This window comes from Metopolophium dirhodum, chromosome 1, assembly GCF_019925205.1.
Source record: "Metopolophium dirhodum isolate CAU chromosome 1, ASM1992520v1, whole genome shotgun sequence".
Lineage (NCBI taxonomy): Eukaryota > Metazoa > Arthropoda > Insecta > Hemiptera > Aphididae > Metopolophium > Metopolophium dirhodum.
The window spans coordinates 116,293,160-116,316,330 of record NC_083560.1 but is presented as its reverse complement, the minus strand read 5'-3'; the positions used below and the strand labels follow the sequence as shown (position 1 = coordinate 116,316,330).

At 48.7% G+C, this 23,171-nt stretch overlaps 4 protein-coding genes and 1 pseudogene across 4 annotated transcripts; 4 read left to right on the top strand and 1 right to left on the bottom strand.

Annotated features, from left to right (window-relative positions):
* Positions 1 to 546, top strand: LOC132952712 (uncharacterized). Its single transcript, XM_061025109.1, has one exon. It carries the CDS (start codon positions 1 to 3, stop codon positions 544 to 546), a length of 546 nt encoding a protein of 181 aa, XP_060881092.1.
* Positions 547 to 3,718: 3,172 nt separating this feature from the next.
* LOC132952706 (uncharacterized) lies at positions 3,719 to 4,276 on the top strand. The gene has a single exon (XM_061025097.1). The coding sequence runs from the start codon at positions 3,719 to 3,721 to the stop codon at positions 4,274 to 4,276; it is 558 nt and encodes a 185-aa protein (XP_060881080.1).
* A 175-nt stretch (positions 4,277 to 4,451) lies between these two features.
* Positions 4,452 to 5,318, top strand: LOC132952696 (uncharacterized). The gene has a single exon (XM_061025085.1). The coding sequence runs from the start codon at positions 4,452 to 4,454 to the stop codon at positions 5,316 to 5,318; it is 867 nt and encodes a 288-aa protein (XP_060881068.1).
* Positions 5,319 to 6,273: 955 nt separating this feature from the next.
* LOC132952689 (uncharacterized) lies at positions 6,274 to 8,599 on the bottom strand (annotated as a pseudogene).
* Positions 8,600 to 18,022: 9,423 nt separating this feature from the next.
* Positions 18,023 to 18,985, top strand: LOC132952675 (uncharacterized). The gene is made up of 2 exons (XM_061025035.1): positions 18,023 to 18,278; positions 18,330 to 18,985. The coding sequence occupies exons 1-2, from the start codon at positions 18,023 to 18,025 to the stop codon at positions 18,983 to 18,985; spliced, it is 912 nt and encodes a 303-aa protein (XP_060881018.1).
* The last annotated feature ends 4,186 nt before the right edge of the window (positions 18,986 to 23,171 follow it).

Genomic DNA, 23,171 nt, shown 5'->3' with positions numbered 1-23,171 from the left:
ATGTTATTAGTGGTCACAAACCATTGCGGAGCAATGTTAGTATTTGAAGTAAACGTCAAGGAGTTACTGAAACCTCAACGGAAGATGGCCATTAGGGTGTCGTACGCCAATTGTACCGTATCGACCAACGCTATACTGGTCGTGTCAGGACTGCTGCCCTTACACATAAAGGTGCTTGAAAGAACGGCTATGCGGGTAGCACAGAAGGCGGGCTCGACTCTTCCGTCGAAGAAAGAGCTGAGAGAGGAGTCACTAAGCAAGTGGCAGAACGAGTGGGAGAAATCAGTGACGGGCGAATGGACGAGGAGGTTAATTCCTGATGTGCGACTATGGGTCTCAAGATCGTTTGGCCCAGTGAATTTTCATATCACCCAGTTTCTCACTGGGCACAGATGTTTTGGGATGTATCTGTGGAGGTTCAAGAAGCTGGATACCCCCGTGTGCCATAATTGTCAGGCACCGATGGAACACCCTGAACATGCGTTTTTCATATGCGACCATAGGCGCCGCCAGGAATTTTATCAGGGGGGTGCATTGTGCAAGTAGGTATACGCTGATTTCTAAATAATGCTTATATACGTAATAATAATAATAATAATAATAATGATTAAATACGCGTAAAAATATTTTTTCAAATTGTATGACGATACAAAGTTATTTTAGTTTTTTTTTTTGGTATCACGTCCTCTTAACGACTACAATGTAACGCGGGTTAGTGATTATGATTAGAAAACCCAATAATGACAATAGTAGCCTTTATCCTACACGAAAACTCGTAAGCTTATCGCATGCGATAAAAATGACCGATTTATACATTGAATGTACAGTGTATAGTATACACTTGACAACTGACATGTCCTATACATCCATTGACACTATACGATAAAATCTGAATCATTATTAGTCGTGTGTCCGTCGTCCGTGTGTGTATATCTCAACGCGCTTAATACCAAATACGCCATATATAATATATTATTTTTGTTCTTAGTTTCTTACGTAAAATTAGTAATATATAAAAATGAGTGGCATACGACATTTTTTGCAAAAGAAACGCAAGAGAGAATCAAGTCCATCATGTATAAATGAAGGCAATCATGACAAAGGTAATATAAGTAATTTAAGTTCTAATAATTCTATTAGTTCTAATAGTAGCCAACAAAAAGAAGTGCCACAACTCCTTCATCAGTTAACTGTTGGTGCTAATAAATTAGATATTGGACTGTATTTGAATTCCTATGTTGATGACGAAGTACGTTTAAAGTTATTGAAGGACCCCTGGGTTAAAAAAAGATTTGACCAACGACTCTACGAGAGTATTTCGTATAGAATGGCTTGCACTTTATCCATGGCTAAGTTACTCAGCTGTTTCTAAAGGCCCACTATGTCGCGTTTTTTAATTATTTCGACCTCGAGTACATAGAGGTGTTCAAGGAGCATTCATTGTTTCACCATGCATAAAATATCAAAAATTTAACGAGGTTTCAAAGGCTCATGAAATTAGTATTTGGCATAAAAATGCAATTAATGCGTAACAACATTTTTTAAACTCAAAAGAGAGAAAACAAATTAATAGAGATTAATTGAGAAATAGAAGAAAACAGGGTGAAACTTCGTTCTATCATATCGTCAATCTTATTTTGTGCAAAGCACGATCTTCCACTAAGAGGTAAAAATGATGAAGGTTCCGTTTTTACAGATTTATTACAATTCCGTGTCGAATCGGGGGATGAAGTTTTGAATAAGCATTTAAAGTCTGGAGCTAAAAATGCGCTGTATATCTCACATGAAGTTCAAATCGAACTAATTAAAACTTGTGCTAGTGTACTTCGACAAAAAATTATTGAAGAAGTGAAACTTTCATCTGTTTTTTCGGTCTTAGCTGACGAGACTGCCGATATAAGTGGCACCGAACAATTATCAATAAATGTTAGGTTAGGTTCGGTATTTGTTTTACGACGTTAAGTTTCAAAAGCACAACATTTTTGAAGAATTTCTTGGTTACTCGCCTCTTAAAAAACTAGATTCTAAATCCATTGCCAAAACATTGAATTTTTAGATAGTTGTAATTTAGATTTGAATCGACTTGTGGTCCAAGGATATGATGGATGCGCTACAATGGCTGGGCATATAAGTGGCATTTAAAAATTAATTAATGAAGCTTATCCTATGGCACAATTCATCCATTGCTAGTCACGTATTGAATTTTTTATTTAATGATTTAAATAACGTAAGTGAAGTAAGAAAAACCTAACCTAACCGGGATCATAAAAGAAATAATAAATTTTTTTAGAGAGAGCACGTTGCGTAGAAAAATTATCTGAGTGTACATAGAAAGAGACTAGAAGAGAATACCAAATTCATTGAAAATTCAATTGAAGAATTTGGAAAAAAAACCTAGGCGTTTACAATTAAAAAATAAGTATTATAATACATAATATAAATAATATATATAGACAATAATGTAAAATAAGTATAAATGTATAGTAATAAATAATGGAAATAATGTAGATGATTATGCAAAATAAAATAGTTTTAATAACATTCAATTTTATTAATTTTATTTTTTTTTGTCAAGCCAAGTGGGTGCAAGTGCACCCCGCTTGCACTCCCCCCTCACGACGCCCATATATGCGACCGCTGGTGGAGGCGATGAAGAGCACATGAGGTGGCTACGGATACCGAGTTTACCCCTGAAACGGTAGTGAACACAATGTTGGAGAGCAGAGCCAAGTGGGATGCAGATGCAGGTTTGTGGTTGAAGTCTTAAAAATAAGGGAGGAAGAAGAACGGCAGCCCCAGCGACACATCCAGCAAATCTGAATTTTTTATTATTTTATAATTAAGTTATTGATTTTTTGTGACCTGAAATGCAATTTGAGGGGATAGAGCCCCTCTGATATGTACAAAGTTAAAATAATGTGAGGATCAGTGCCTGGGAGATTAGCCTGCCACGGTCCAATTAAAGTTGAAGTAGCTTGTTTTTAATAAACGGCTTTCGTTTAATTTCCCAAATCTCGGGAGGATCACAAGCTGAGGCAAGTCGCCGACGGAGCTTCGTCCGAGCATCCAACCATTGATGCACTTTACCTAAAGGGAAGGGTGAATGGTACTTCGGGACGTGAGGGTCCCCTCGGTGTTGAAGGATTGACACCGAGCCCTCACACGTCGATCGCGACGGACACTGTCGTCGGTCGACGGCAGTTAGGCTTCGGAGTGGCGGTTTGCGGGAGCATACTATGTGGTAAAAGACCGCACGCTTGGTCAGAGGTAGGCTGCCGAGTGACGGAGCCGGGCGGACCCGTATGGTGACAACCGGCCGAGTAAACACGGTCCCTCCTTAGCGCTGACTCAGCCTATCGTTGGGGCTATATTCAGCGAAGGTTGTCCGTAATCAGAAACGGAAAGCAAATTGGATAGATTGCGACCCCACCAAGGTGGCGAAAGGCACCTGTATGCCCTAGCTGGATGGTACGGGTATGCCATAGAAACGTGTGCCCGGTGCTCATGGTCCTTAGACGACGTGCGGCCGTCAGTCTCCGGTGGCCCTCTGGCCATGCTTCAGTGTGGGGAGGTATCGTCGGTTGGCGGTAAAATAAGGTCCGTAGTTGTAGTCAGATGACGTGCCGAAAGGCTGTCGGATGACGCCAAAACCGGGAGCTTCGTGTCCTTGGTGGAGCAGCGGATCACCGACCTTGGCCTTCAGATTGCGGTGGAGAAGATGGAAGCCATCCTCTTCACGTACATGTACAAGTACACCCAGCCCGCGATCAAACTGTGCGGCGGCGACGTCCAGCTCTCGACCGAGATGAACTATCTCGGGATGGTGGTGGACAGGTCGATGCTGTTCAAGGTCCAGGTGAAAAAAACGGCAGCCAGAGCAGCGGGGATCGGGAACCAGCTGGCGAGGATCATGCCGAAAGTGGGCGGGCCCCGAGAGGATCGACGGCGGCTCCTGTCGTCGGTGGTGCACTCCGTCCAACTGTACGGTGCCCCTAGCTGGGCACATACGCTGGAGTTCGTGCCAGAGAACGTTCGGACCCTGAACAGAGCTCAACGGAAAGTTCTTCTCCGGTGCGCTTGCGCGTACCGCACCGTCTCCGAGGCGGCCACAAACGTGAACGCATCAACACCGCCTGCAGACCTCCTGGCGAAGGAGAGAGAGGCGGCGTTCGACCGGGGACGGGCCCCTACGGAACCCACGGCAGGCAACGATCCGAGAACCAACACCATGGAGGCATGGCAGGAGAGATGGTCAACGGAGGAATCAGGAAGCTGAACCAGGCGGTTGATCCCGGAAGGTTCGTCCCTGGTGCGCCAGGAGCCACAGGCTGACGACGAACTTCCACCTGACGCAGTTCCTGTCGGGTCACGGATGTTTCGGCCAGTATCTGTACCGGATCCTGTACGACATCCCTTCGTGAGCGGGCGGAAGAATCACATGGAGCCGCATGATGGAGTTAAGCTTCATTCAAAGCAACCTCAACCATTGCTGTGCAGCACAAGACCTGATCTCGCAATACATGGTTGAGGAAAAAATTGATATAGCGCTCTTAAGCGACCCTTACATAGTGGCTATCGACTCAAACGTCTGGCTCAAGGGCACAGGACAATGCAGGGCAGCCATCTACGTTGCGAGTAACGGCGTGACAATAGGCAATGTACTGCGTGCCACGGAGTTCGTCTCTGCAAGGCTTAATGGTGTGCAAGTATATTGCTGCTACGCGTCACCCAACCAGACGTTGCAAGAATTTGGTGACATGCTCTACCAGCTGGGGGACAGCATAAGGGCTACCCAACGAGATGCACCCGTCCTCATTACATGGGACTTCAATGCCAGATCCGCTGCTTGGGGCGATTGGGTGAACAACAAGAGAGGCGATGAGCTTGGATCACTGTTTGAGTCCCTCAACCTTGTCATCCTGAATGAATGCTCCACACCCACCTTCGCCAGAGGCGCTGGGTCGATCGTCGACGTCTCGGCAGCAACGGAATCCTTGGCATGTCGTGCTCGCAATTGGAGGGTATTGGATTCAGTTTTCAATTACAGCGACCACCATTATATCCGCTTCTCCCTAACTCACAATCAAACCGTTGACTCAGCGAACACCGATCCTGCCACTCCCCCTGTCTTCCGTGGCTGGGATACTTCTGGTGGTATCGATAGGGACACACTCCACACCGGCCTGCTGCTCGCTGAACGGCTCGATCAAGGAAACAACTACGAAGAGCAAGCCCCCGAGCTAAGATCAGTATCCTTGCGGTCAAGGATCACGGCTGCATGCAATTTTGTCCTACCCGCCAGGCGAACCCCTAAATAGGGTAAGCCAACCATACACTGCTGGAACAACGAGATTAACCTCCTACGCTCGGAATGCATTAGGGCCAAACGCGGCATGGTTAGGATGGTGTCTCGCATTGCCTGCCTACGGCAACACGCGCGTGCCGATTTTGACGAAGACCGAGCCAACACCGATCTGGCAAGAACAGGAGATGCGTACCGCGAAGCCAAAAAGCTACTGAAAGCGGCGATCCTCCGCAGGAAAAAGGCCTCCTGGAAAGAGCTGATCTCCTCGGTTGACAACGATCCCTTTGGGAAACCGTATAAACTTGTGTTGCGGAAGTTGAGGGGTCCCCCTGTGACAGCCACCATGGAACGACAGACAATGAATACGGTGACCAGTGCTCTGTTTCCCTGTCTTCTCTCCATCACTGAAGCACCCCTGCCGCCTACCGACCGCACGGTACTATTCACTGAAGCGGAGGTCGACGCGGCCATCGCCAGGGATAAGAACAAAAACAAAGCACCCGGCCCCGACTGCATCACTGGCAAAATACTCGCGGCTGTCCACAGGGAGGTCCCCTTCTCTGGAACATCACCTTCGACACTGTCCTCAGGGAGGATGGGGATCGAGGAAGGTCCACCTTGTCGTGGTGATCCCTCTCGGCCGTCCTTCGGGTCGGTCGCTAAGAGACCTTCAAACCGGGTCCGTTTAAATCAGTTGTGACGAATCTAGGACATTTCGGCATTTCGGCGCGAGGAAATTTCGGCGCCGCAGGTATTAATATACAATTTAAAAAAATACAAAATAAATAATATTACCTATATCATTATTCCAATATTACAATTTTAAAAAATACAAATAAATATATTATTCCAATATTACAATTTTAAAAAATACAAATAAATATAATGTTGATAATATAATGTTAGATAAATGAATTTAAAAAAAATGAATTAATATAAATAAAATGTTAATAATATACAATTGAAATTTATTTTAAAGAAATATTATGAGCGATTCCTTTTAAATACTCAATGCAATTTCTTATATTATATTCGCTTACTATTTTATATAATCGGTGATTTAGGTCAGTGTATTTTTTTAATTTTTTAGGGGGACTCCCTCCAGCAGTTAGTTGCGCTATAACAACATCGTGGCCTGTTTGAACCCTTCTCAAGCAATTTATAAATGTCCAAATTGTTGGGCCACACACTCCCATTTCAATAATTAATCTCCTATTTGCTGCCTCAGCATGATTATTTGTCCTATTTTCAGAATTTAAGACTCTATCATATAAATTCCAAATTTCTGGAGGGAAACGCGCATTTCTTCTTCCCCGACCATTACGGTTAGTTCGACCTATATAATTATCTTCGAACCATTCTAATAAGTCATTTAATTTTTCATCGAGATATTGAGCCAGTGAATCAACTGCAAAATCAAGGTCTTCTAATCTTACAAAAGCTAATGAAATTATCATTTTAACTGATATAGAAAAATCAGCGTCATTATTGTATCGAGTTGTGAGATTTAATACACCAACTTGTTTTTTAAAATTTTTCGATAAATGAAATAAACACCCATATATTTTAACATAAGAAAATGCTTTTTTTATTGATTTTATGGCCGCTTGTTCGAAATCGCATGAAATTGATTTAGGTTTTAAATTAGGTCTTAATTTTTTTAACATTAAAAACATATGATCATATGTCATTGATTGTTTATCAGGGAGTAAAATGTAAACCATAGGCATGATACTGTGTAAATATTCAGCTAATATTACATAAACTTGACTGAATAATGTAGGTGCAACTTTAAATGTCCCATCCATGTACCAAATTTTTGAATTCTCCAAAATATCTAGGCTCTTAGATCGAGCAAAAATTAATATTCTATTAGGTCCCGGACCACTATCACTTTGTAAAAATATTTCCTCATTACCGTTTGATGGTGAATACATAGTATAAGCGGGTGGGATGTTAAGTGTAGTTAGGTCAGCTGGATTATTTGGAGCCATTTGGATTTCCTGACGTTTTCGGCGAACCGTTTTTTTCAATGATGAATTATTTGGCAAAGTGGCCTTAAAACAAATAACAAAAATATCTTTTTAATTAATTGTGCGTGTGTTGGATTATTCATTATTCAAAATTCATTAATTTTTGAAAAACATCGCTAAACTACATTATTGTTCTTAAATTTAAATATCGGGCCTTGTAAAAATAAAAATATTGTCTGAAATTTGTACTTACTTTAGCTGCTTCGGATAAAGGTCCAACACATTAGTTTATTACAACTGATGTAGACTCCATTGTTTGAAGTGCACGTGTCTTAAATTTTGTAATTGCAGCCTCTACTTCAATTTTAGCTGCCTCAGAATCATGCGTATGGTCGTTAATTTTTTTTCGAATAATATAATCGTTGATTCCTGTATGAATTCGACAATTACAAGAATCTTTATTGCGACACCTCCAAAATCGCATTGTATTATTAAAATTAAATTTATCGAAGACATACATGAAACCGTCTTTCGGTAAAATTTCACGTCCACGATTTGATAATAAATTATTTGACATCTTAATAAGAAATTTTTATAACTGAATATTACTGATCGACTATTCGACTATGACTGACTTACAAACTACAGTTAACACTCTACACGTCTACGGTCAGACGGTCGATTCATCGCTTTATCTTAACTGCTGGTACCTACCTTCATCTTACCAATTTAATCGGTTTTTACGTTACACAATAACAGCTATATTTGACTGGATTGTACTATTGACGATTACGGTTATTTTTCATAATTTTATTTTTAAAAAAAAATATTACGAAAACATTTAAGACTAGGTATAGTTAGGTTAGCCGCGCCGAAATTTTCTCGCGCCGAAATGCCCAGCGCCGAAAGAGCCGTGCCGAAATGGCCATGCCGAAATGTCCGATTCCCGTTGTGACGGGCCCCAGGCGTCGCGTGAGCTGTTACGTGGCGCCAAGTCGTGCAATCGCGAGCTTCGCGCCTATACCTCGGGGTTAGAGCAACCCGCGAAAGACCACCAGACAGCTGCAGTGTCCTTTGTCTGGTAGAAGTCGTGGGCGTAACTTTCCCTCAGGGTCTGAGGGCTGTTGCGGACGTGCGCACAGGCGTCAACCCTTAACTGGGGGAGTGCCCGGGGACCTTTACCAGTTCTCGGGCGCTCATGCCGGGTCGTGGGCTTAACCACCTGTGGCCCGGCGCGGATAGGACTTTCGGAGGTTGGCAACTCCGGTCATAGGCGCCAGGAATAGGACGGACCGGACAGACCTTGACCAGGCTGATTCATGGATGCAGCGTACGCTTAGCCCGACGTACGTCAGAGGGAATAGGGCTAAAACCTGGCAGAAGGGATAAAATGCGGGGAGTTCACCCAGCCTAAAACAAAAGATGAATGCGTCTACTAACACATGTACCCCAAGTGATAATCCGGCTAAGCCGGCAAATTCACCTCCCGCGGGAGCAAGGACCCACGGATTTTGGGGGGGGTCCAGCCGCATTCATCTCTCGACCAGTGCTGAGCGGCCTGGCTGACATTCCTACGGGAAATTACCTTGACTACAAATCTGACTACGAATCTGACACAGAAACACAAAACATTATCTCTGACGCGCTCACGGGTAAGATATCTGACAAGTCCAAAAAGTCTAAGTCTAGGCTCAATCGGCCCTCTCAGCCCCTGAGATTAAGGGGTGGTGGTGACTCTTACCCACTGGAAATGGAAATGTACTTCCATACCGGCCTTACGGTACCAGAAAACAGTTTCTATGATAGGCCTCAAGTCCTAAGGATTAGAGGGGGCGCTGGCGACGAGGACCAGTTCTCGAAACCTAATCCTTCCTCCAATCCTAGAAAGAGGAAAACCACCTGCGTCCCTGGGGAGACTCATGCCGAGGCGATGTCACGTCACCTCGAATACCAGGACGAGATATACGAAGACATTAAGGCTGAGCTCATATCCATCATGCTAGAAAAAACCAGGATTGGCAAAAAATGGCAGGACAGTATCTTAGATCTGGTTGACAAACTGGTAATAACCAACAGGGGAGTTTACATAGAGGCGTCCGAGCTCATTGGTGAATCCTTGGCGCTACACAGCGTACCGGCGGAGAGCCGAAAGGACAATGAGAGACTATGCACTGAGCCCTCAGAGAGAAAGTCTCTTCCCTTGAGGTTATATCCTAGCCTAACTACCCCTTATTGGCATTTGATAGCCGCAATAGTCCATTTGAAACTATAGAGAACTGAGGGCGGCCGTAAAAGCCCTGACTGACGCCACAGAAACAAAACTTGTCAAAGATAAAAGGCGTCGAAATCAAGGGAGCGATTTTCAGCTTCGAATGAGCACCCCGGATATCGGAGTAGTGGAAAGCCAGCATGGTCCTTCCACCTCAGGGGCTCAGCCAGTGATAGTTGATCTGATGGACGTAGTAGTGTCGGACTCTGAACCGAGTAATCAAGCTTTAAATACATATGCCACAGCCACGAAATAGAAAATAAGACCCGTTAAGGAAAGGATCGAGCCGATGGTTCGGCCGATTCAGCCTACTCCGACCCCGACCCCGTCCCTTAAAAAAGGAAAAGCGAGCAATGACTCCAAGATGACAAAAGCTAAGAGACGAAAAGTCAAGCCGGCTTTCGTCGTAAGAGCGGAATCTGGAAACGCCATTTGGACTAGCGTCCGAGCAGTCCTTCCGAAGCCGAAGGTGGACGGTTTCAGGAAACTAACAAACGGTGACTATATGGTCACTACGGCTGACATAGAAACGGCTAATGCCATTCGCTCCCTGTCTGGCGTGGGTGGCTTGTCTGTAACAAAGTCGGGGCCTCGGAAACCGAAGATTGTAACGTCACAGCATTTTTTGCATTAATATTATTATATCACAAACATACTTGTACCCATATTGCCACTAATGAGCGTACCTTAGTTATATATTATTATGATTATCGCGCGCTAATGCAGAAGTGACCGCAGTATTATGTAATAATTGTCCCCTGGCCCCCACAAACCCGCAGTGTACGGTGTCCACATGTCGCCACACACGGCCGCCGTTGCTGTCGGCGCTTTCGTTGCGTCCGGCGGCACCGCACCGGCGGAACAATACTGTACACCCCGAAAATATGATGTATTCCCGCAATATGACGACACTGACCTGCCCCACTCAACACTAAAAAGCTCCGCCGCCGGCATAAGACCACCGCCGTCGCCGGGTCTCCGTTTTCAACACTTTTTCACCTACGATGTACCTGGCTGGTACTGTTGTTCTCACGGCTCCACACTTGCCCGGTCGAGACCATCCACCCGCCTGTTCGACGACCAACACACAACCACCCAGGAACCACGCGGCACACAGGCCTTTTTGACTCACCAACCGACTTCGTTGAATACACGCCAACTGCTGTCAACATTTTTCGACGCCTATAGTCAACAACGATGATGGGCTAAGTCCGCCATGAGGGCCCGGGCAGCGGCCGACAGCTCCTATCAACATCGACCATGCATGCTGCATGCTCATCACGTCAAAGTCGTAATATGTCTAATTTCCCCTGTCCCCCCTTTACCAGCACGTTTTCCCGGTAACCCTGCGAGGACACACCATGAGTGATATGGTGTGTCGCCTCCCGTGGGCCGGGAAAGCATGCGACAAATGATATATTATTTTGTATTTGTCATGTGCCAATATATCTTGTTCATAACCTTAATATCATTATTATTATTATTTTAATATTATTTCCCCTTAACTAAATAAATCCTCGGCATTCAATTGTCGTTGCGTGTACAAAGCCTGTGAGCTCCACCGACTTGGCCCTCGGGTCATCACGCGGTGCGGCTCACAGGTCGCGACAGAAGTGTTCCTCTTTTGTCGTGGGTGGTTTACGGAGCCCTAAAAAGCTCCGGATTCTCTCAAGGTGAAAATGAAAAATATTCCCTCAGACTATGACGCTTTGTTCATAAGTGAGTCGCTGGTCTCACAGAACACTTCAACAGATGGTACAGACAGTTCGTAAATCAGACCGCTGTTTAGATGTGGGAAGCATGGTCTGGATACCACGGACTGGGTGATTGAGATATCCCCACGTGTGTACAAAGCTATCGTACACAAACGAACGTTTATTGGCATGGTATCCACCTTCCCTAAGCCGTTTACTGAGGCAACATTCTGCCGCAGATGCCTTGCACTCTCACATAAAACCAAGGACTGCCAACAAGTTGGCGTCACTTGTTTCCATTGCGCTAAATCTGGCCATGACAAGAGTTCTTGTCCGGAGTCTGCGGGCAGACCCACGTGCGCACAATGCAAGGGACGGCATAAATCTCAGTCTAAAGACTGTAAGATATGGGTATTCAGAATAAGACAGATTCAGACTTTCACCAAATATGAATACTAAAATAAATATTATACAGCATAATTTAAATAGGGACCGTACGGCTAGCCATCAGCTCCATGAGCTTTGAGTCGAAAAAAGAATCGACTATGTCCTAGTTCAGGAACAGCTGATAACGAACAGCGACACGATCTATGCTTTCGAAACATGCAGACGGGCTTACATCAGTAGAGACGCTGGTGCGGCAGTCATAGTCCTGAACACCCGATTTCAGAACATCCTGTTAGGGGCCTATTCGCCGAGTCACACTGTCGCGATCAAAGCTAGATTCGGCCCGAGGCAGGGCGATTACGTTATACTTGTATCGTCCTATTTTAAGTATAACGTACCCACCATTTTTCACATTGAGCGGTTGAGCCAGATAATGGAAAGAGAAAAACGAACCCTGATCGGGGCGGATACAAACGGCCACTCGAAACTCTGGTTCTCGGACACCCGGAACCGCCGAGGAAGAATTGTCGAAGAGTTTGTAAGCCAATATGGTCTCAGGGTCCATAATGTAGCAGGTCAAATGAACACATTCCGCCGCCGTGACAATAGGACCTCTAACATTGACGTCACGATTACGTCGGCCGACATAGGGCACATCGTTCGGAATTGGGAGGTCAGAGACGAAACTGATAGTGACCACAGAGTCATCAGCTTCTGCCTGCAGGTTAGCAAACCGCCCCCGAGAGCACCGGGTCCCGTGCGGTAGAAGACCGCGGATTGGGACTTGTTTAATACGACCCTCCTCGGCGAGGTTGGCCGTATCACATACGATAGTATAAATACTACGGCGGAATGCATAAACCTTGTGCTTAAAACGGCTGCCGAGAAATCCATTGCGAAAAAGAGACCGGCTGAAGCCCCGGGTAAAAACCCGTGGTGGTCCCAAGAACTATCCTCGCTAAGAAAAGAACTGGTTCGCAAAAGACAAGAAGGCCTGGATCGGCCTGAGCTCAACCGTCTTAAAAATAGATTTCTAACAGAAATAAGGCAACATAAAGCCATTGCGTGGAAAAACTACGCTAATGAGTTAAATACCAATCCTTGGTCTAGAGCCTTCATTTGGGCCAAGAACGGCAGCCGGTCTAAGTCGGTCCCAAGTACGCTCACGCGAGAGGATGGCTCGCAAACTTCAGACTGCCGTGACACAGCTGAACTCATTTTGGACAAGTTTGTGCCGAGAGACCCGTCACAAGGCGACCTTGTCTAGCAGGGCCCTCTGGAAGACACGGAGCTCCCTGAACCGGACACCATAAAAGCAGCCATATGGCACATCAAAACTTCTGGTGCACCTGGCTCGGATGGCATTTCGGCCCGTATGCTAAGAAAAGCATGGCCAGCTCTCAAGGAGCCAATCACCCAGCTTTTCGGCCAGTGCGTCAAAACAGGTCAATTCCCTGAGTGCTGGAAATCGGCGGAGCTAGTACTCGTCCCGAAACCAGGCTCAGTGGATCCATCGCTGGTCAAGTCATTAAGACCGATCAGTCTCTTACCGGTCCTAGGGAAAGCTTTGGAAACTATCATAATAAGCAGAATAATCAATGAGACCACGGTGGATATGCATGTGGAACAGCATGGCTTCACGACTGGGAAATCCACTACCAGTGCTCTAGAGGCTGTTTATGACTGGGTCGACGCGTCCAGTTCAAGGCATATCTTTGGCACCTTCCTTGATATAACTGGCGCGTTTGATAACGTGAAGTGGTCCCCACTCCTCGCCCAGCTCGTAAACCTTGGGGCCTCCCTCGTGACTGTCAAGACTTGTGAAGTCTTACCTGACAAACAGGTCGGCCAATTTCCACATGGAAGGAGTGGCGTATAGTCGAACGCTGGAACGTGGATGCCCACAAGGTTCCCAGCTTGGTCCGACACTGTGGAAAGTCGCAATAACACCGATCTACGGCACAGTGATCACTCCGGACAGTACCAAGATTTTAACGTATGCCGACGACATACTGTTAATGGTAGGGGCGGCCAGGCCGAAGACAGCCTTTGCTCGCACAGAGAAACAGCTGGACAGATTTATTGAATGGGCAACAGAGTATGCACTGGAATTCTCGGCTGCGAAGTCGCAGCTACTCTCACTCAAAGGCGAACTGAAGCCAGGCTACAGCATCGCATTTGGTACAGCTGCCGATGCCCCTAGGATAGAGTCCTCTCCTACGGCCAAGTACCTCGGGGTGATGCTTGATCCACGACGCAGTTATTGGGACCACGTAGTGGCCGTAAGCAAAAAGTCAGATGAAATGTATAGCCGTCTCAGAGCCCTGTATTCGGCTAACTGGGGCATGGGCCAAGCTGCAGCCAGCACCATATACAAGGGCGTCTTCTTACCCAGAGTGTCATACGCAGCCGAGATCTGGGCTGAAGGGTCAAAGCTTTGCAAAAGCCGCGTAAAACTCCTTAGAGCGCAAAGGAAACCACTGCTCGCGATGACCGGCGCGTATAAAACGTCCTCGACGAATTGCCTGGCAGCAGTGGCAGGCACTCTCCCGTTGGACCTAGAGATTGGGCAACAGGCGGCCAGGGGAAACCTGACCCGGGGCAAAATATCGGCTGACGAAATGAATACGATCACCGACGAGTTGGTAAATGAATGGCAACAGAGGTACAGAAATTCAAACAAAGGCAGCTGGACGCAAAAAAAGATTCCGTCCGTCAGACAGAGGTACTACCTGCCTTTAGTCCTAGATCACTATCTCAGGTTTTGCCCAAGATCGAAAGAACCCAGAATAAAACTCAAACAAGTCATGAGAACAGAAGGTGAAACTTGGACTCCTACGAACGGAGTGTTCCTCAAGTCCCGAAGATTGTTCTCGGCACTGAGGACCTTTGCGAGAGAAGCCCTGACGAACAGAGAAGACAGATAAAAAACAAAGGGCGAAGGACCCTATGGGTCAGGACGCTTCACCGTCAATGACGGATGGCAGTGCACTCGAGGTGTCTCGAATGAGTGCGCAGGGCGTGATTGGCAGAAAATCGCGGACCCGCAACCAAGAGCGCAACCACCCGGCCTCGGGTGAAAACGCGTCCGTCGGCGATCCTTGTAACCAATAGGACTGAAGAGTTCCCGGAGCTGTCCAAGAAAATTCACGGCGGGGTGAACCACGATGTTATCGGAAATAGCGTGGTAGGCCAAGTCTGGTGGCCTGCTAATCGAAGTCCCTTGTGACCAGACCCAGATTGAAGCTGTCCGCGCCAAAATGGCGAAGTCTGCGGGTCCCGAGACCGAGGTGCGCACCCTCCAACAAAGGGCTCTGATCGAAGTTCGCGACCTCGATCAGTGGACCAGCTCCAACGAGGATCTCGAAGAGGTGTGCAGATCTACTGGCGTTGGCCAGGAGGCTATAAAAGTGATAAGTCTAAGAAAGAGATTCGGCGACTCCCAGATGGCGCTGGTATCCCTCCCGTTGAGTGACTCGCGTGGATTGGCCAGCTCCAGCCGACTGCGGGTTGGCATGGTCAGCTGCAGAGTCAGAATGGCTGAACCAAAAGTCAGGTGTTTCCGCTGCCTCGCTTACGGGCATACGTCGAAGGCATGTGATGGCCTGGACAGGACTGAGTGCTGCCGTCGCTACGGAGAGACCAGCCACAAGGCGATTAGTTGCGGTGCGGCTGAACAAGCGGTAAGTGCCTTTGCCAGGGTGGTGCAAGGGTCCAAATCCACGCCTAGCGCTAGAGCACATCGCTCGGCCGGAGCGACGGAGGATTATTGCACACCCAAATGATTCGTGCTCTGCAAATAAACGTCGGTGTATGCAGGGCGCCGCAACAGCTCGTGCTTGCGACGGCAAACGCTAACGAAGCTGATGTGCTTATCATCTCCGAGCAGCACCGTGACCGCGGCGAAGATTGCGGATGGTACCTGGACGCGAGCAGCAGAGCCGCTATAGCAGTCGTCAGCGACATCGCGGTCGACAAAATCGGGCCACCTTCGCCGGGTTCAGATGGCTGGAAATCAAAGGGTACAGACTGTGCTACATGTCCCTGAACGTGCGATTCCCCGAATTCGAAGCCTTCCTATCCAGTTTGGAAGTGAGCGTCAGGGGAGCCACAGGACCCGTAGTCATTGCCGGCGATTTCAATTCCAAGTCCCCAGAATGGGGCAGGCCAATCGAAGACCGGAGAGGACGGGCCTTGGGCGACTTACTGGCAGCACTGCGACTGGCCGTCTGCAATGAGGGAAACGAGCCGACTTTTTTCAGGGGCGCTTCTGAGTCACATCTTGATCTCACCCTTGTCAGCCAAGCGTCAGTGAAAAACGTAACCGGCTGGACGATTATAGATGAAGAAGCCCTCAGTCTTCACAAATATATAGTTTTCAACATCAACGCTCTCCGAAGCCAACAGAAACCGAAGGTCCAAAAAAGCTGGGCCTACAGAAAGTTGGACTACGTTAAGCTTAACGAGAAGCTCCGACTAGGACCACCACTGGTTTTGGATGACGCTGAGAGTGCATGTAATCAAGTGATATCCTGGCTCACGGAAGCATGCGACGCGTGTATGTTCCGCACCGGCGGTGGCACTAAGAGACGCCCAGTTTTTTGGTGGAGCGCCGACATAGCCAAACAATCTCAGCATACGATGGGACGATTGAGAAGAAGACATTGGCGGACAGACTACTTGCGAGTAAAGTGAAATCCAGCATGAGGATTTTAAAAGCAAATCCGGCAAAGAGCTGTCGGAAATTCTGGAGGAAAAGATAAGTGCAGAAAGGGATAACGTCGACAGAACAGGGAGGAGGTTGAATGCGATGCTCGTCGCCGTCAGAGAAGCAAAGAGCGTAGCGAAACCAGTATAGACCCTGCTTGCTGATGCAATAGATGTGTTCAAGCAAGCCATCACTGCGCTTGCAGAGGCACAACATGTGGCGGTACTAGTGAACAAGGCAACAGGGGCTGTGGTATCAGGGACCCATATGACTCTAGATGAGAGTGTGCTTGCGGAGATAAGGCCGATTAGCTCCAAGCTGACTGATCAGGGCGAGCAAATATCGGCAATGGCGGCCACCATTACAAGTGGACAAGGAAAAACTGGGCAGTGGACCGAGGTAGTAAAGAGGAAGGCACACCAAAAGAAAATAGGCGCTGAGCTAGTTCCACCAATCACAGGGGAAGACCTAGGGTTTCCCACTAGGACCAACCCGAGCGCTAGGACCACTAGAACGCGTCCCCGGCCATTCTAGTCCGAGTTAAGGATGGTTCCTATTCGGAGCGTTCAAGACAATCAAGGGCAGTGGGGACGTCAAAGCTGTCTCGGACTACATCGTAGGACTGAGCAATACTAGAGACGGTGACCTACTTATACAGCTCAAAGCCAAGAACCAAACGTCGGGAAAAATCGTCAAAGCGATAGGCACGGCGATGGGGGACAAGGCAGCGGCCAGGGAACTGTCACATTTTCAGAAGGTAATTGTACAGGATCTGGACGAGCAGGCTGAGCCGTCTGAGATTGTCGAGGCAATCTGCGGCGCAACTAGCGCAAATTCCGAGGTCAGGGTGATATCGACAAGAGATCTCAGCAGAGGGCAAAAGTGGGTAATAATCTCACTCCCAGCCCACATTGCGAGCAAGGCTCTGGCAGCCGGGAGGCTAAGGGTCGGGTACGTTAACTGCTGGATACGTTCCTGCTTAGATCGCGGGAGAGACAGATGCGCTAAATGTCTGGCGTTCGGGCACAGTCGGGATGATTGCTCGGGTCCAGATAGGAGAGACTGTTGCAGGGAATGCGGATTAACCGGCCATCAGGCAGCATCTTGCAGCTCCTCAGAGGACATTCGAGCCGTTTTTAAGGCACTCCTGAGTGGTAACGCCGCAGTCGGGACAACAGGCGGAAGTCGAAATGATTAGATGCCTCCAAATCAATGTTGACGTATGTAGGGCGGCACAAGACCTGACACTGGCAACCGCGGCCAATATAGGCATCGACGTGGTGGTCCTCAGTTTAGAAGCCGATGGATGGTTCGCTGATATCGATGCGAGGGCAGCCATAGTAGTATTTAACCCAAGGCTACAAATTCAGGAAATCGGACATAAGGACAATACAGGATTTCGATGGGTTAAAGTTCAGGACACCATGGTGTATGCTTGTAACTGGTCCCCTAACACGGCCTACACCCTTTTCGTAGACTTCTTAGATCGACTAGAGGGCAGCACCAGACAGTAGGAGGGCACAGTCATAGTCGGTATGGTTAGCTGCCGAGCTAAGCTTGCTGACCAGAAGCTAAGATGTTTCCACTGCTTCTGTCCCGGTCACACAGCGTAGCTGCTTGCAGCGCGACCGCAACTGCAGCTAGTGTTTTTGCCGAGTCCTTGGCGGCGGAGGTTTCGGCCCGGAAATGAGTGTGGCGGCGGAGATTGGAGTCATTCAAATCAACTTGAATAATAGTTGGACGGCCCAGCAGCTACTCCTGCAAACGATGGCTGAGCGCGGATCGCGCAATGCAGTCTTGTCCGAATACAATCGGCCGATGGGTGACTCCGATCACTGGGCAGAAAGCCTGGACAAAAAATGCGCCATGTTTGCACCAAACTCCTCGGACGTGACCTTTGCGGAACAAGGAGCGGGCGTAGGCTTCGTCTGGGTGTGGATGGGTGATGTACTTCTGTAAAGTTGCTATTGCACTCCAAACTGTTCAATCCAAGAATACGACCATTTCCTTGGCGGCTTGGAGCTTTCGATCTCGTATCAGCCAAGAGCACCAGTGAATCTGGTGGTTGCAGGGGACTTCAATTCTCATTCCCCGGAATGGGGCTCAGCTAGGTTGGATACTAGAAGATCTATGCTGTCGGACTCCGCTACGCTGGGTCGAACAGTATGCAATGTAGGCTGTAGGCCTACCTTCAGCTGGGCTAATGCAGCGTCAATTATTGATGTCACGCTGGAACGCTTTCCCTCCCGTGGCTGTCAGCTTGTCACTGACTGGTCGGTACTCGAGGACATCTTCTCCGCAAGTGACCATTCGTACATAGAATATCATGTCTCACCGCGATTAGCACAAGCAACCACGCGTCAGCCTACGAGAGCTAGGGCTCCGGGCTGGTCAATTAAAAAATTCAATCCGGCTGCGGCCGACTTGTTCTTCGAATTGTTTGGTCCGTCAAGACCACCATCGACTGAAGCACTTGCATCGGAGCACGCAGAGCGACTTGGGGCCCTACTCTCCGCCACGTGCGACGCTTCAATGCCGCCCAGGTCAGCGTTCGAAGCATGGAGAGCGGTCCACTGGTGGAGTGACGACATCGCCATGCTTCGCAGGGCTGCAATTGCCGCGAGGAGAGCACACCAGCGCGCCGGCTGAAGATCGGGGAGGGGAACTCGTTAGGCTGAACTCGAAGTTCATAAGAAAGCACGAATGGATCTCAAAAAGGAGATCCGTAAGGCACAGGAAAGAAGCTGGTCGTAGCTGTGCCAATCTGTTGATAGTGACACCTGGGGAGTTCCCTACAGGTTGGTTACCAAGAGGTTAGGCCGCCGAGCGCCGGCCATGGACCAAGCAGTCAGAGTATGCGTGGCTCGTGGTCTATTCCCACAATCACCACGGACGGATTGGGAAAGCGTACCTTCATCAGGTCGAGCGACGGCCACCTATGCTATTCTATACGACGCGCCGTTAGGTATACCTTTGTTTACCGCCGATGAAGTGGCGCGGGTTCTCAGCAAGCTGCCGACGGGCAAGGCATCCGGACCAGACCTCATTTCCAATGAGCTCATTAAAATAACATTCAGGAAGTTTCCGATGTGTTCATAGACTCCTACAACGCCTGTCTCTTGGAGGGGACCTTCCCCACGCCATGGAAACGCACCAAGCTGGTGCTACTATACAAAGGCAAAGGGAAACCGAATAATGCACCGTCGAGCTACCGACCAATTAGCCTACTGGACGGCTCCGGTAAGGTACTAGAGAGGTTGCTGCTAGAGAGGTTGATCCCTCACATTGACAGTGTTGGTGCTTTGAGTGAACTCTAATTCGGATTTAGGCGGCCGAGGTCCACTGTGGACGCTATTCACCAAGTCCTGAGCGTATCCAAGGCTACGGGCAGCGGTCCAGTTCAGAACAGAGACTTGTGTGTCTTGGTGACGATCGATGTTAAGAATGCCTTCAATACTGCTCCGTGGCGGTTAATTGATGCAGCACTACGTAGCTGCACGACTCCGGATAACCTAATAAATATTCTAAGATTATTCATGGAGAACAGGGAACTGCTAATCGGCGACAGCGACTGCCTCCCCGTCACCTGTGGCGTGCCACAGGGCTCAGTGCTGGGTCCAACATTGTGGAACCTGTTTTACGACGGCGTGCTCAGGCTCCTAGTGCCGGACGGAGTCAAGCTCGTCGCGTTCGCGGACGACGTAGCGGTTGTGGCGGTGGCCCACAACGCGAAGTTGTTTGGACAACTGGTGAACCCTGCTCTCGGCATGATTTGTGAGTGGATGACCGAGAATGGATTGCGACTCGCCCCTGAAAAATCCGAATGTGTGGTTCTCACTAAGAAACACGTTTTGTGCTTTCGATGGGTGCCCGGTAGCTGTAAAAAGGGCGGTAAGGTACTTAGGCGTTCAGTTGGATACCCGCCTCTCCTTCGGTGCACATGTAGAATCGGTGACGACGGGAGCGAGGAAAGCCACCTCAGCGTTCGGCAGGCTAATGCCCAACGTAGGCGGTCCAGCCCAGTGCAAACGCAGCCTGCTAATGAGCGTAGTCCACAACTGTCTGCTGTACGGCGCTGCTGTCTGGGCAGACGAGGTGCAGCACGTTGCGAAGTATAAAAACATGATGCTCCAGAGCCAGAGGTGCGCTGCCCTCAGAGTGGCGAGATGCTATAGAACGGTCTCGGATATGGCTGCACTTGTTCTTGCAAGGATGCCACCAGTTACTCTGCAGGTAGTTGTGTGCGCCACTGCTCTGAGGAATGAAGGCGCAGTCCTGACAGCGCAGCAGAAAGAGGATGACACGATTGGTCAATGGCAGGTCATGTGGGATGCCTCGACAAAAGCTGCATGGACGAAGTCGCTCATTCCGGATTTGCGAAAATGGTGGAGTCAAGTAACGAAGGAAATCAGCTACCTTATGGCCCAAGTCCTAACGGGCCATGGCTGCTTCCAGAGCTACTTGTGGCGGAGAATGAAAGCCGAAAACCCGGGGTGCGCACACTGTCCGGCTGTTTTTGATGACGCCGAACACACGGTATTCTTTTTTCCATTATGGGACGTAGCAAAAGCGGACGTTGCTGTTGCGCTAAGAAAACCAGTTGGACCTGAGGATGTTCCATACCTTTTGTGCGGCCCTGATCCGCAAGAGCTACCGGAAGAGCCGTCCCAGCGGAGAACGGTAATTGCTGCATCAACGAGGCACAGGGAGCTCTTCCAGCAGATGATGGAGACCATTCTTGCTAAAAAAGAGGAATTGGAGAGGCAGTGGTAGCGTTATGTTCGAGAAAGACTAGTTAGTTAAGTTTAATTGTTGTGGGCTGAAACGGCCAACCATGGTGGTTAGAGGCCCCCAGTTTTATTGTAAATCAAAATGTATTGTATTGTATTGTAATGTATTGTTGTGTTGATATTTATTCAATAAATGATGCGGTCAGGGAGGCAGTAATGGGGAAACCTCTTTCCTTCCCTGACTGCGATTCAAACATGAAAAAAAAAAAGGTTCGATTTCCTAAACGGAGTTGAATGGGCCATTTGGAATTCGGTGGACAAGGACGACAACCTACTTGTTGCTGGCGACTTGAACGCCTACTCGTCGGAATGGGGTTCTGCTAGGGACGATGCTAGGGACTCGCTGTTCGGGCTTAGCATCATCTCTGGACCTTCTAGCTTGTAACGTTGGCTCCGAGCCAACTTACAGCCGAGTCAATGCGGAGTCGGTCATCGATGTGACATTTGCTTGCTTCCTGCCGAACGCAAATCCCCTAGTCAAGAACTAGTCTGTCCTTACGGATCTTGACTCAGCCAGTGACCACTCCTACGTGGAGTTCAGTCTAATTAATTCATTTAGAGCTTCAGTCGCGGCACCAGTCGTCCGCACTGGGGCAGCCAAAGCCTGGGCGACCAAGAAGCTCTCCCCTGTTGCCATCGAGAAACACTGGAGACGCACTAGAGTAGCTTCACTTCCGCTACCACCGTCCACGCCCGCTGAGGATCACGTGGCCCATCTACATCAGTACCTAGTCGACTCCTGCGACGCTGCGACGCCACGCAGGACCATATTCCAGGGAAAGAGAGCGGTGCACTGGTGGTGCAAGGAAATCGTGGAGTTGCGGAAATCATCTATTGCGGCCTGTAGACGATACCAGCGGGCGGGTCGCCGGGTGGATACCACCGATCGCGAAGCGGCTTTCGAAGCATACAAAATAGCTAGGAAGGCTTGCTATTAGAAAGGCGCAGGAAGCTAGCTGGAAAGAACTCTTTAACAGGGTCGAGAGCGACCCGTGGGGCGTACCATATAGGCTGGTGATGAAGAGGCTTGGACGTCGTCGCCCAGCCATGGATAATTCAGCCACGCTGACCATCGCGCGCGGTCTATTCCCAGCGCTACCGCCGGTTGATTGGACAAAGATCCCGCTCGTAGTAGGTGAATCTTCAGAGCTCACTCCGTTGGAGGACGAGGCAGCCCCACCGTTCACAAGGGAAGAGCTGAAGCTAACAGCTGGGAAACTTCCTTCGGGGAAGGCACCCGGACCTGATCAGGTCCCAAATGAGCTAATCAAAATGGCAGTACTTGGACATCTGGAACTATTCTTCACCGCCTATGACGCGTGCATCCGGTCGGGTCTCTTCCCAGATCGCTGGAAGCGCGCCTCGCTAGTCCTTCTCCACAAGGGCCAATCCAAGCCCCCCAACCAGCCGTCGAGCAACAGGCCTATAAGCCTCCTTGACGGTGCAGGAAAACTATTGGAGAGACTTCTCCTCGGAAGGCTTGAGAAGCACATCGACTCAGTTAGCGGACTCAGCGATTCCAAGTTCGACTTCAGGAAATCCAGATCTACGACAGACGCTATCACTAGAGTCCTGGAAATGGCTAGGGCAGCCGGTTCCGGGCAGTTAAGGACAGGGATCTATGTGCTGTCGTCACCTTAGATGTCAGGAACGCTTTCAACTCGGCACCCTGGAAGTTGATAGATGCTGCGCTGCAGAGGTGCAACACTCCCGAGTACCTGATTAAAGTCATCCGATCATACATGTCGAACCGGTCAGTCCTCATTGACAGAGACCCCAACACGGACGCAGCGCACCTGCCTGTGACGTGCGGTGTTCCGCAAGGGTCAGTCTTGGGCCCCACCCTTTGGAACCTCTTCTATGATGGGATCCTAAGACTCGAGGTTCATAGCCCATCCAAGCTCATCGCGTTCGCCGACGGTGTGGCCATCGTCGTAGTGGGCTACAATGCGGAGCTATTGGAGCAGGCCATAAACCCAACACTCTCAGCTGTCAGCAACTGGCTGTCCGATAATGGATTATTACGTCCTGACAAAAGAGCACGC

Coding starts and splice junctions, on each gene's coding strand:
- LOC132952712 (XM_061025109.1), top strand. CDS start 1: ATGTTATTAGTGGTCACAAACCATTGCGGAGCAATGTTAGTATTTGAA.
- LOC132952706 (XM_061025097.1), top strand. CDS start 3,719: ATGGAAGCCATCCTCTTCACGTACATGTACAAGTACACCCAGCCCGCG.
- LOC132952696 (XM_061025085.1), top strand. CDS start 4,452: ATGGAGTTAAGCTTCATTCAAAGCAACCTCAACCATTGCTGTGCAGCA.
- LOC132952675 (XM_061025035.1), top strand. CDS start 18,023: ATGAGTGTGGCGGCGGAGATTGGAGTCATTCAAATCAACTTGAATAAT. Junction 18,279..18,329: donor CTTCGTCTGGGTGTGGATGG/GTGATGTACTTC, acceptor GTTCAATCCAAG/AATACGACCATTTCCTTGGC.